At 53.2% G+C, this 12,690-nt stretch overlaps 2 protein-coding genes across 9 annotated transcripts in view; one reads left to right on the top strand and one right to left on the bottom strand.

Annotated features, from left to right (window-relative positions):
• The window catches only part of SETDB1 (SET domain bifurcated histone lysine methyltransferase 1), a 37,929-nt gene extending 35,724 nt beyond the window's left edge, over positions 1 to 2,205 (top strand). For 3 of the 5 annotated variants that reach the window (XM_032267438.1, XM_032267435.1, XM_032267437.1), the window contains exons 19-22: positions 137 to 302; positions 678 to 889; positions 1,460 to 1,548; positions 1,712 to 2,205. In XM_032267438.1, coding sequence (XP_032123329.1) covers positions 137 to 302; positions 678 to 889; positions 1,460 to 1,548; positions 1,712 to 1,829 — 585 coding nt within the window. In that variant the 3' untranslated portion in view covers positions 1,830 to 2,205. The remainder of the gene's footprint in view (positions 1 to 136; positions 303 to 677; positions 890 to 1,459; positions 1,549 to 1,711) is intronic. The other 2 variants (XM_032267436.1, XM_032267439.1) reach the window with 1 other exon arrangement.
• Positions 2,206 to 2,622: 417 nt separating this feature from the next.
• Positions 2,623 to 12,582, bottom strand: CERS2 (ceramide synthase 2). 4 transcript variants are annotated; one of them, XM_032267431.1, is made up of 11 exons: positions 12,240 to 12,582; positions 6,630 to 6,845; positions 6,115 to 6,232; positions 5,811 to 5,929; positions 5,548 to 5,605; positions 5,098 to 5,148; positions 4,826 to 4,918; positions 4,507 to 4,635; positions 4,189 to 4,295; positions 3,901 to 4,054; positions 2,623 to 3,747 (listed from the first exon to the last, which is right to left on the bottom strand). In XM_032267431.1, the coding sequence occupies exons 2-11, from the start codon at positions 6,830 to 6,832 to the stop codon at positions 3,607 to 3,609; spliced, it is 1,173 nt and encodes a 390-aa protein (XP_032123322.1). In that variant the 5' UTR covers positions 6,833 to 6,845; positions 12,240 to 12,582; the 3' UTR covers positions 2,623 to 3,606. The 4 variants fall into 4 exon arrangements, with proteins under 4 accessions (XP_032123322.1, XP_032123323.1, XP_032123325.1 ...); XM_032267432.1 differs by having other exon boundaries at positions 2,649 to 3,747; positions 6,630 to 6,803; positions 12,240 to 12,550; XM_032267434.1 differs by lacking the exon at positions 12,240 to 12,582 and adding an exon at positions 11,952 to 12,102 and having other exon boundaries at positions 2,714 to 3,747; positions 6,630 to 6,803.
• Positions 12,583 to 12,690: the final 108 nt, after the last annotated feature.

Genomic DNA, 12,690 nt, shown 5'->3' with positions numbered 1-12,690 from the left:
CTTATTTTCTTTCATCCAGCATCTAATCTTCCTCTTGCCACTGCCCCTTCCTGCTAAAACATGGGTAACAGCAAAGACTTGAAGGAGTCCTTCCCATTTACTTCTCTTCCTGCTTCTTACCCTCCTGCTTCCCCAGGATGTCCTGACACTGTCCAGCAGCACAGAAAGTGAGGGGGAAAGTGGGACCAGCCGAAAGCCCACTGCTGGTCAGACTTCGGCCACGGCGGTTGACAGTGATGATATCCAGACCATCTCCTCTGGCTCTGAAGGGGATGACTTTGAGGACAAGAAGAACATGACTGGTAGCCTGGAAAAATTTTGGGAGTGGTGGGAAGAAATAGTAAGAAAGTTGGGATAGAGCGTTTTTTAAGGAAGCTAAAGAAGTAGGGGGAAAAAATTGAGATCCTAAGAATTACAGCATCTCTGGGAGGGCTTTCTGACTTGATGCTAAACTATTAATGTTGTTTGACACATCCTCTCCTTTCCAGTTTGCTACTCTTTTCCCTTAGCTCCTTTGTCTAGGTCTAATTCTGCTTGAAAAAAAACTGCCACTTAGGATCTTTGTCCAGGTTCCAGCTTGCTGGTGTTTCTCAGCTGCAATGTTGGGAGAGAAATAGGGGTAGAATGTCCATTCATGAGTTGGGATGGGTTGTGACCCCATTCTCCCTCCTATCCAGGTCCAATGAAGCGTCAAGTAGCAGTAAAATCAACCCGAGGCTTTGCTCTTAAATCAACCCATGGGATTGCAATTAAATCAACCAACATGGCCTCTGTGGACAAGGGGGAGAGTGCACCTGTTCGTAAGAACACACGCCAATTCTACGATGGCGAGGAGTCTTGCTACATCATTGATGCCAAGCTTGAAGGCAATCTGGGACGCTACCTCAACGTGAGACCCCACTCCCCACCTCTTGATGGCGGATTAGCCCATGTTCCTCAAATTCCTTTTAACATACTCTATAAGCCCACCTTTTCTTGTTATAAACTCTTGATCTCAAAGGATCTTAAAGAGGTAGCTTTCTTTCAAAGCATGTTCTAATGGGGAGGGTCAAATGGCATCTTTTTTCTTTTTTTTTTTTTTTGAGATGGAGTCTTGCTCTGTAACCCAGGTTGGAGTACAGTGATGCGATCTCGGCTCACTGCAACTTCTGCCTCCCAAGTCCCGGTTCAAGCAGTTCTCCTACCTCAGCCTCCCAAGTAGCTGAGATTACAGGCACGAGCCACCACGCCCAGCTAATTTTTGTATTTTTTTAGTAGAGACGGGGTTTCACCATGTTGGCCAGTGTGGTCTTGAACTCCTGACCTTGCGATCCGCCCGCCTTGGCCTCCCAAAGTGCTGGGATTACAGGCATGAGCCACTGTGCCTGGCCAGATGGCATCATTTTTCTTCCAACTCTCACTTACCCTGCAAAGCCAGATTCAGTTTCCCTGTTTTATTATCCTGTCCTTAAACCTACAGCACAGTTGCAGCCCCAACCTGTTTGTCCAGAATGTCTTCGTGGATACCCATGATCTTCGCTTCCCGTGGGTGGCCTTCTTTGCCAGCAAGTAAGGAGTCAGGAAAGGGGATGACGGGGGAGGGGCAAGGACCACTGAAGTTCTAAGGGCCCCTCCTCTGTTCATGATCCAAGTCCATCTACATATTCAGTAACCCCAAGTGCCTGGGTTATCTGCTGTCTTTGCCACACACCATCCTTTTCTTTCTCTTCAGAAGAATCCGGGCTGGGACAGAACTTACTTGGGACTACAACTACGAGGTGGGCAGTGTGGAAGGCAAGGAGCTGCTCTGTTGCTGTGGGGCCATTGAATGCAGAGGACGTCTTCTTTAGAGGACAGCCTTCTTCCCAAACCTTCTTGAACTGTCTTTTCCTCAGGAACTGGGTCTTCCTGTTTGTTGAACACTGACCCGAAGTCTCTGGTCTAGCTATTCCCCCTAGCTCCTAGTAGATAGAAATGGGGGTTCTGGACCAGATGATACCTTCCAGTGTGGTGCTAGCAGGCAGGATCCCTCCTCCACCTCCAAAGGCTCTTAAGGGTGAGGGAGAGATCACCTCTAACCTAGGCCTGACATCCCTCTCATCCATTTGTGCAAGTGTTCATGCTTCTAACAGACTTTATTCTTGGAATGGAGGCTGTGTATCTACTATCTTGTTTATATTATTTCTTGAAAGTCTTTTAACAATATGATAAAATTTCAGATTGTGATTTCGTTTCTCTCTGTCAGCCCGATACTTCCAATTCTGGATCTTTCAGTGAGATACTACCCCTATTCTCCCCTGAGGGCTGCTGTCATTAATCTTCTACCTGTCTACCTTTGCTTTTTCCATGTGAATTTTTTTAGATGGAGTTCTTGCTCTGTGGCCCAGGCTGGAGTGCAGTGGCGCTATCTTGGCTCACTGTAGCCTCCGCCTCCTGAGTTCAAGTGATTCTCCTACCTCAGCCTCCCAAGTAGCTGGGGCTACAAGCGCCCACCATGTCACCCAGCTAATTTTTGTATTTTTAGTAGAGACGGGGTTTCACCGTGTTTGCCAGGCTGGCCTCAAACTCCTGACCTCAATTGATCTACCCTCCTTGGCCCCCCCAAAGTGCTGGCATTACATGTATGTGAAATTTAAAAAAGAAAATGTTACATAACTGCAAGCAAGGCATAAGAAAGACTATTTTCGTTTATTTAGTTGATCCCCCTTCTCAATTCCTAATAGTCTGACACTTGTTGCCATGTTTTATTTAATCTTTTTTATTTAATCTTTTAATTAAAAAAAAAAAAAAACCATTAACAGTACATTTTGGTCTAAAATGGTCCCTCTGCTGAAATGCTAGGTGCTAGCTGTAATTCTGGCTTTAAAAACCAAAACCAAATATTTAATAAATAAAAATTAGAATTAGTTGCCATTCTACTCCAAACCAGCTAGCCTAGCTGAAGAGAAGAGGGAAGGGGAAGAGGCCAGAGAAAAGAGGAGGCAGTGAAATCTTGGACCTGTGGCTACAGGGACAGCTGAAAGAAGTAGCACAAAGAAAGATCATCCAAGCAGTCCCTAGTAGAGCCCCCACTTTTTGGCAGAGGTAGGATAAGGGTCATGTGCACCCTCCTACCCTCAATTCATTTGTGTCACAGAGGGAAAAAGTTAAAAGTCAGCTCAGCTTTGGTTTCTGGCCCGAGTTAGGAAGCTTAGAAAGGTAAGCCTTGGTCCAGCTTTGGCAGAATGAGGCCCACAGATGGGACAATAAGGCACAACCCTGGCTCTGGAGGTCAGGGAGTCAAAGGCAAACAGCTAGGGCCAAATTCTCAGAATAAGGAATGTGAGTTGTAACCCCTACCCCCAGAGAGCTGAGGGAGGACCTCAAAAGCAGTCGAAAGGATGACTTGGAGGATAGAGAGGAAAATTCAGCCATCCCCCTCCAAGAAAGGATATAACCAACCTCCCCCTACCTGGGGATAGGCTGGTTAGAATTTGGTTTAAAGGCAACTGGGTGATAAGGAGGGAGGGTGTGGAGAACTCTCTCGCTTTCTCCTTTTTCCCCAGAGCTTAAAGTGACCCTATAGTGGGGAGTGGGGATAGTTCCTTGGCTTTATGCATTAATCTGGGAAGCAGCTGGGATAATGGTTCAGTCATTCTTACGATGGTTGTTACTGAGGATGGGGTGGCCATTGGCTAGGGGCCGGCTCTTTGCTCCTCCCCCAACTGCAGCCTCCTCCCCCTCTGAGCTCTCTGTTTCTTCCCGGTCACTGCGTTCATCTTCTACCAGCTGTGGAAAAGGGACAAGAAGGATTATTACATGACATCCTCAAACCCCTAAGGACTGCTTCTCTCTTGACGGTGGCTTGTTCCTGTTATACCCAGGGCCCCACACTAGTTTTTTTTTATAGTAAGGTCTACACAATGGGAACAGAGCCCTCACCTTTCCAGTTATGAACTTGTGGGCCATGCGCAAAATGAGGTAGGCCCAGAAAATATGCAGCAGCTGTAGAACTCCCATCATGCAGTTGAAGAAGTAATAGCCAAAGAAGGCAGGATAGAGCTCCAGTGGGTACACCAGGGTGCAATGCAGGATCCTGAGGATTCAAAGGTGAGAGAGAATTGTAAACATGGGCGAGAGCAGGTAAGACACCAGGGAGATAAAGGAAGGGGAGAAAGGCAAGGCTCCTGATTGCTTCAGAACAGGAGTGTAGCCTGGCTGTCTACTCACCAGAAGGGCAGAATGACCAGTCGAGTGATGATGAAAACAATGGCAAAGACGATGAAGATGTTGTTGCAGGTGTTCTTCCATCCCGCATAGTTAAACATCTTGGCTGACTGCATAGAGAGCCCCCACCCATCATCATGGGCTCCCGACTCCCTCGAGTACATTCCTGTGTACACCCCAGTCAGGAGCACTGGCTCTGTGCCCTCCTCCTTGGTCCCAGGATCATCACCCTCCAAATCCCCACCCTCCATCTCCCACCTAAAGAAAACCAAAGGGACAGAAGAACCTGCACCAGGGTCTCTGGAGTTGAGGAAGCCTAACCTCTAGCAGGTAATCAGAAGAGTCATGCAGCGCCATGATGAGAGTCCCAGCTCGGATGTAATTGGCAAACCAGGAAAAGCTGATGAGGATGATGGTGGCCACATGGTGGATGATCTGTTCCTTGAAATCCTGCAGAGATGATGCAGGCCCCAGGGATTTTTTCTTATTCCCTAGCTCTCACTATGTCTTCCTCCCCCTTGCCTTTAGTTTCCCATATCCCAACAGCTCCATCCAGAGTACCCAGAAGTCAAAGGAGCAGGTGTTCATCCCAAGGCCTCATTTTGGCTCTTAGGCTTAATTGCACAACCCCTTCACCCACCTTTCGCTTGACATCAGAGGCAATGCTGAAGAGCAGGGACCAGTAGAAGGAAAGTTCAATCATGTAGTACCAATACTGGGAAGGGATAGTGCTCTGGGAGAGGAGAGAGAGGTAAGAGCAAACAGCCCCAAGGGTGTCCCCACTCCACAAACCCTCTCGCCCCTGAGGTTCTTGGTTCCATCACTCTGATCCCTCTGCCATGAATTCCAAAAACCATCTCTTCACTGGGGTGCGTCTTAATTTACCCCCATATGAGGAACCAGGACTCATACCTGTATGGGATATCCCTCCCAAACTTTCTTCATGTCATAGAACCAGGGTTTCTGCAGAGAGATGGTGAGAAGTTAAAAGAGGAAGAAACCGGCCTGTCGCAGTGGCTCACACCTGTAATCCCAGCACTTTGGGAGGCTGAGGCGGGTGGATCACGAGGTCAGGAGTTCAAGACCAGCCTGGCCAATATGGTGAAACCCCATTTCTACTAAAATTGCAAAAATTAGCATGGTGGTGTGTGCCTGTAATCCCAGCTACTCGGGAGGCTGAGGCAGAAGAATTGCTTGAACCTGAGAGGCAGAGGTTGCAGTGAGCCGAGATTCTGCCGCTGCTCTCCAGCCTGGGGTACAGAGTGAGACTCCATCTCCAAAAAAAAAAAAGGAATCCAAATTCCATGGCCTCACCCAACCTTGCCAGAGAACCTACTCCCCACCCCAGTAATCCCCACTCACATCCACAATGACGGCCATGCCAGCAATGAAGGCAATCAGGTAAAATGTGAATCTCCAGCTGACAGGAAGCAGAAATGGCTAGGTCAGAGGACAGCACAGTCCCCCAGCAGCCCCCACATACCTGCAGATAGCCTCGCAAGATACCATTAATAACTGAATTCACCTCCTCACATCTCCCTGCGTACAGCCACCGCCTGCCCCTCCCAGTAAGACACATCAGATCTTCCTTGCCACCCAGCTTCTCCTGCCCCAGCCTCCCCCACCTGGCTTCTCGGAACTTCTTGAGGAGACTGGGCCGGTCCTGGTTGCGGCGGCGGCGGAACCAACGCTCTACCTGACGGCCAGAGAGCCCGCTCTGCCGGGACAAAAGCTCTACCTCCGCCTGGGCAGTGAAGAAGCCCGTTGTTACCTTCAGAACTCAGCAGCACCCCCAGCGTCTCCCAGTAACAACCTCAGTCAGCACCACCGCTTCCCCATCTCTTCACCCACCAGAGCGAACACTCAAACCCTTTCCCCTCCCCACCAAACCCAGTGATTCCAAGAGCCAGAGCAGCCTGCGGCTCGTACCTGCTTGGGCTGCTTGCCATTGGTCAGGTAGAAATGTTCCAAGGTGGCGTTGGGAGGTGCGCGCAGCCGAGTTTTCTCCTTTATGTTCAAGAGGGCAGCCAGTGGTGTAGCCACGTACCTGGGGAAGGCGTATGAGTAAGGTATCTAGCTTGCTGGGAAGGGAAAGGGCTGCAAGCTAGGGCAACTTTAGCACTGGCCTCAGTTTCCCCAGCTTCCTGGCAACCCCTTTTTCCCTAGCCTCCAGGGCTGCCCATAGCTGACAAAGCTGCCTGTGTTCACTAGTGGCCAGGCGGGTGGAGGGTGAGAACAAATAACCATTGATGGCAAGGGCCTGAGGGTGCTGAGCCTTCAGGAGGACAATGGTGCCTTCAGGGGAGGGGGTGCACAGTGGGCAGGAACCTGAGGAGCCAGAACACCAGGGTCTAGGGCTAACTAAACAGCAAGAAACAAACTTGAAGTCCAAGAAACTGCAACAGGCAACTGGGGAAGACATGAGGGTAGGCTGGAATGCTTACAGCTCAAAGAAGTATCGAATGATGAGGAAGAGCAAGGCCAGGGGCAGCGTGATATAGAGGTCTGAGGCTTTGGCGTAGACACGTCCATCTCGGTCTTCTAGATCAGCCCAGGTCAAGTTCACGGGCAGCCACAGACGTTCCCACCAGAAGTAATCATACAAGGTCTGGAGCATCCTGAGTGAGGCAGGAAAGGTAGAGGGCATCAAGAGGGAGCAGCTATGGGGGAAGAGACAGACAAATCAAAGTTTTCAGGGCATATCCAGGGGGCAGAGACTGGAACTCTAGATGCAGCCCCATCCTGGCTCTGCAGCCTTGGACAAATCAGTTTCCTCACCTGTAATATGGTGGCTTTCCAGTTTTAACCTTTACTGTCTACAGTAACCTGTGGATGTGATTCCCTGGAATTAAGAACCTTGGGGCCTTTACAACCTCTCATTTCAGGGGGAAAAAAAAAAAAAAAGAATCTTAGGCATCTTCTTGTCATTTTGCTCTCTCAACCTGGAAGACAGGCAGGACCTGGCCGCAGAAGCTGTAGCCAGTGATCTGAGTAAAGTCCCTCCCTTACCCCCCTCCTCTGGCGATTTCCTCGCGCCTTGAGGCCAGCTCAGCTGAAAGCTTCCGAGGGTTGCCCCAAAATATTGTAGGGCTGAGGCAAAACCTTCTTCCCTTTGACCCATCTGAGTATCAGGTCCCTAAAGAAAAATTAAGAGACCAGGGTAGGCTGGGCAGTGGCTCACGCCTGTAATCTCAGCACTTTGGGAGGCCAAGGCAAGCAGATCGTTTGAGCTCAGGAGTTTGAGACCCGCCTGGGCAACATGGTGAAACCCCATCTCTACAAAAAATACCTCGGGAGGCTGAGGTGGGAGGATCACTTGAGTCTGGGAGGCGGAGATTGCAGTGTGGTGGATTGATCTTGCGACTGTACTCTATCCTGGGTGACAGTAAGACTGTATTTTAAAAAAAAAGAAAAAAAAAAAGGCAAGCCAAAAGAAAGCAAAATTATGCCCCCAAATGATTCTGAGCTCCAAAACAATCACTGGACATCAAACTACTACACACAAGGTTGACACTCCACGCCAAGCCACCTAGACCTTACACATAAGGCAGAAGGACTCTATATGTAAGACTTTTTTTTTTTTTTTCCGAGACAGAGTCTCACTTCGTCACCAGGTGCCAGGCTGGAGGGCAGTGGCACGACCTCCGCTCACTGCAACCTCCGCCTCCCGGGTTCAAGCAATTCTCCTGCCTCAGCCTCTGAGTAGCTGGGACTACAGGCACACACCACCACACCCAGCTAATTTTTTTGTATTTTTAGTAGAAACGGGGTTTCACCATGTTGGCCAGGATGGTCTCGATCTCTTGACCTCATGATCCGCCCATCTCGGCCTCCCAAAGTGCTGGAATTACAGGCGTGAGCCACCCCACCCGGCCAAGACTTTTTAGAAAGAAAAGTGAAGGTGGGGCTGCAAAGAGTCAAGGAGTGTGGGGCAGGGAACCAAGACATCAGACCAATACATCTGGTGGAATTAAAAGCTATTATTTTATTTTATTTTGAGACAGGGTCTTCCTCTGTCACCCGAGCTGGGGTGCAGTGGTACAATCATGGCTCACTGCAACCTCCACCTCCCCAGCTCAAGCCATCCTCCCCTCCCACCTCAACCTCCCAGGTAGCTGGGACTACGGGCGCATGCACCACATCTGGCTAATTTTTGAATTTTTTTTCTTTGGTAGAGACAGGGTTTTGCCATGTTGCCCAGGCTAGTCTTGAACTCCTGGGCTCAAGCAATCTGCCGGCCTTGGCCTGCCAAAGTGCTGGGATTACAGGCGTGAGCCACCATGCCTGGCCAGAGCTATTTCATATAACCAAATGCTCATCCAGAAAATACAACACTGCAGGGGAATACCCATACCCCCCGAGTCTAGGAAAGAGCTGCTATGTACACCTCCTCCCCCAACCAAAAGAGGAAGGAACATGGTGGGAGTGACCACTCAGATACCCTGAGGGAGGGAGGGAATGGTCTGCCTGTAGCTCAAGAGGCAAGAGCAGCTGCTTGGAGCTGAGAGGAATGGCAAGATGGCCCGGAAGAGCCAGGGATGCTGGGTCCAGCACAACACCTGGCAGTCCTGGGACTCAGCAAGCAGCAGCAGCAAGATGACCAGGACAGTCTTTTCCAGGCTCCCTAGTCCTCATTCTCCTCCTGGGAAGGAGGTGACACAGTGGGATTCAGGCTGGTCCAGAAAGTGAAAGCTGAGACAGAAGGAAGGTGGTCCCCTTCCAAATGGTAAGAAAACAGAGTGGGGAGATGGTTATCCACAGTGACCTAGAGACCAGCTGGTGCCACTGACTGAAGAGGAGCCCTCAGACCACAGCTGGGCTGGGCTGGTCCTGCTGCTGCTCTGACAGCCCCCACTCCATCCCCACCCGCCACAGAAGCCCTTGCGAAATCCCTCAGCCTGTCACGGGTCAGTATTCCAGCTCAAGGACTTTACCCCTTTGTCCCCACTCCTGGTCACTGATCTCTCAAATGAAATCAGAGGTCAGCACTGCCAGTAAAGGAGCTTCAGCTCCACCTTCTCCCCTCCTCCTCCCCCCAATCACACACACACATTCCAGGCACTGCCCCTGCCCCCTCCACCTCAGCCAGAATAAATATTTAATTAAAGAGATGGAAGCCTTCTGAACTGAACAAAATTAAATGTAATTATCCACAGTGGAACTTTCCCCACACACAGACACACACACACACTTTTTTCCTAGAAAAAAGTTGAAGAAAATTGAATAGAGAAGGGACAATATGGAACACCTCCATGTGTTTGCACATGGCCCCCTCTTCCCACTTTTTTGCTCAGCCAGATTGAAAGTGAGTCACCTGACTACTGTCTCTTGGAGCCCAACTTCTCCTCCAGGGAAATGTAAAGCCAAAGGTACCGTGTTGCCCAGGCAGTCCTAGACTTTGGGTCCCATCCCCAGCCAGGTCAGTGAAAACTGGCAGGGATGTTTCTCTAGTCAGGCGGCAGGCTGGAGTCCCAGAGGGAGGGTAGAGCCCTTGCTGGACTCCTGGGGCCCAGGAATGTCTCATGCCTGCAAAGCAGGTGAGGAGCCGGGGAGCGGGGTGGGGGACAGGCAAAGTAGGCACCAGAGAATGGTCAGACACCTGGGCAGTGCAACTTCTCACTCCCCAGGAGGAGACACAGCCTGTCCTCTTCCGCTCCAAGCAGAGAGAGTGGAAGACAGGGAAATGCAGACTAATGGGGGCTCTTAGACCGAGGCTGCAGGCTTCCCATGAGCACAGCCCTCCCTGGTGGTCCTGTTCCTCCATTAGTAGAAAGGCACTACCCCCATCTCCCCAGCAGGGAGGCCCCAGATTCTGCAGGGTCAGGACCTCTGACTCAACAGGATGGGAGGGGAAAACAGCTGGGGCCTGGCCGGCCTCACTTACACATCCAGGCAGAACCCTCGGCTCCCCAAGGCAGAGCTGGGACAGCCTCCTGGCATCAGCACACAGATCCAAGAAAGATCCCATAAACAAGAGGCTGGGGCAGGAAAAGGTGATGTGTGCCCAGGACAGGGAGACAACCCTGTTTTTCCAGGTCCCCTGGGCCTTCAGGCCAGTAACAGCCTTGATTTCTTGTGGAGAAAATCACATCTACAAACACTTTTCCACCAAGAATTCACTCCTCCATACACATGAAGAGACATGGTATCTGTCTGTCTGCCTACCTTCTCTCTCACATACATACCTACCTTGGAGGCATAGAAGCCACTTTCTGAGGCACAGGCTGGAGAGGGGCCAGAAGAGCAGAGATTTCTCTGGCATTGTATTACCAGGAACTTGGGCAGGACTCTGCCCAGCCCCAACCTTTGCCCTGACTCTGACTGACACCCCTGCAAGACCCCTCTAGGTAGATGAAAGGAGAGGATTCCCAAGGAAGTTTGCAGATCCAAAGGGCTGAGAGGGCAGAAGTTTGGGGCTGAGAGGAAGAAATTCTCAGATTTCATGTGGTCAGTCTGAGTGGCTCTCAGTCTGGAGGAATAACGGAGGACAACAGAAAAGGGTTATTGACAAGGGAGGAGAGAGTGACAAAGGTCCCACCAGCTCCCTGCTTGCACTGAAGAAGACCTGAATAGTCTTCCTTGTTGAAAACTTTCTTTTCAGGCACCAGCAGCAGGTCATGAACTAGAACTAGAGGTCTACAAGCATGGATGCAGCCAAGAAGAGGCTGCAGGATGGGCCTCAAAATAAGCCAGATTGTAAAAAAGAGGTGGGTGAGAGGCAGTAAGAACAGTGGTCCGCAGCCTCATCTGGCCTACCGCTTGTCTGTAAAGTCCCATCAAAGGCCTCCACCGACCAGAACACTGCATGAGACCATGGTCCCAGGGGCAGGGAGAGACAGGCAGGTTTGAGAGACAGCTGGGGCGGTGCTGAAGGACACAGTGAAGCATCAGCCAGCCTGTGGCCAGGGACAGGAGAAAGAGGAGGCCCTTCCTCCCAGGAGAAAATCTGGCCAGAGGTCCCTGTGAGGAGACTGGGGGACCAGGGCAGAAAAGGAACTCTCTCTGGAACAGAGACTGTGCAGATCACGGAATGGTCAGGGCCAGGTCCTCGGGGAACAGGGCTGCAGACAAGTCCTTACCCTTAGGAGCCCCTTTACAAGCGCAGCCAGTCAGACCCAGGTGCAGTCACCCCAACTCCGGTATGGGGCAGCAACCCTCACCCACCCCTGCCCCAGCACAGATACGGGGGTGACTGCCTGCTAGAGGCCTTCCCGGACTCAACTATCCGGGAAAAGGGGTTGAGTGCATTCGTCACGATCCTCAGAAGCCCCTGAACCTGGGCCTGGCAACTCAGGTGACCGAAATCAGGTTTTGATGGCAGGAGCCTGGCTTAGGGAGGGAGAAACTCCCAGTGCAGGCCAGAGATGAGTGCTCCACACCTGCAGTCAACCCGCTTGCCGCGGGCCTCTGGTGGTTAACAAGCTACGGCCCAGAAAGCCAGTTCCACCGGGAGCTCCGTCGCCAGCCGCTCACACCTCATAACGGTATAGGAGCCTTGGCCCTACCCGGCAGGGGCAGGCGCTGCGGGCCGCTCCTTCCTGTTTCCCGTTAAGCACATGGAAGCTTTGACCTCGCCGGGAGGTGGGCCGGTAGGAAGAAAACGGAGCAGGGCCCCCGAGCCACGGGACGCGTCCGGGCCGGGGCAACCCCGCGGGCCGCTGCCAGGGTGGAGGCTCTGGCGCCAACAGCCCTCCACTCCCCAACAAAGGGGCGCCGCGGCTCGGCCCGGTCGCCCACAGCCCCCGCGTCCCCACCTCCCGCCCTACCTGTTGCCCGGGAGGGCGTCTGAGGCTCGGGGCGGCGCTCCAGAGGACACCGCGGCGCCAGGCCCGCCGGCCCGGCCGCTCCCTGGAGGCGCTGCGCCCGCCCTCCCCGGCAGCCGCCATGAGCGCCCGCAGCGCCCCCTGCCAGCGCCGCCCCCCCCGACCCCGCGGCCCTCCCAACCCGGCCCCTCCGCGGCCCCGAGACCACGCGGACCCCGGAGCTCCCAACTTTTCCGCGGACCCTTCCGACCCCGCGTGGGGCTCCGGCGCCGGGCGGGGGCCCTGACTCACTCGGCGGCAGCGCTGGCGGGGCCGGGGCCGCTGCTCCGTGTGCTCCGTGTGCACCGTCTGCCCGGGTGGCTGCTCCGAGGCCCCTCGGCCTGGCTCCCCGCGCCTCTCCTCCCCCTTCCGCCCGCCCGCGCCGCCCTCCCTCCTCCGCCCGCCGAGCCCAGTCGAGCTGAGCCCGAGCCCAGCCCCGAGAGAGAAAGGCCGCAAGCAGCTCCGGGGCCGGGAGCCTGGGCGTGGACGGGAGGGGAGGGCGGGGCGGCCTCTGCGCTGCGGCTGCCCCTTCCCCCCGCGCGGGCGCCGGGACCCCAGCCCTCCGCTCCCCGGCCCGCAGCCGCGCCCACGGCTGTCACCGCGAGCGGGAGAAGCCCCAGACGCGGGGAGGCGGGTCTGGGCTCCTCCGGCCACTTCGGGGTGGGAGGTCGCCCACCAGGACCGACACAGACGCTCCCGATGC

This window comes from Sapajus apella, unplaced genomic scaffold, assembly GCF_009761245.1.
Source record: "Sapajus apella isolate SASKATOON/1434 unplaced genomic scaffold, GSC_monkey_1.0 scaffold169, whole genome shotgun sequence".
Taxonomy (NCBI): Eukaryota; Metazoa; Chordata; class Mammalia; order Primates; family Cebidae; genus Sapajus; species Sapajus apella.
This window is presented reverse-complemented; position numbering and strand designations above follow the sequence as displayed.

Excerpts from the sequence above, each read along its gene's own strand:
- CERS2 (XM_032267431.1), bottom strand. The coding sequence starts at position 6,832 with ATGCCCTCTACCTTTCCTGCCTCACTCAGGATGCTCCAGACCTTGTAT. Across the intron at positions 5,606-5,810 it reads AAGAAGTTCCGAGAAGCCAG|CTGGAGATTCACATTTTACC; the intron begins GTGGGGGAGGCT and ends GCTTCCTGTCAG. Across the intron at positions 4,296-4,506 it reads CTTCTGATTACCTGCTAGAG|TCAGCCAAGATGTTTAACTA; the intron begins GTTAGGCTTCCT and ends CTCTCTATGCAG.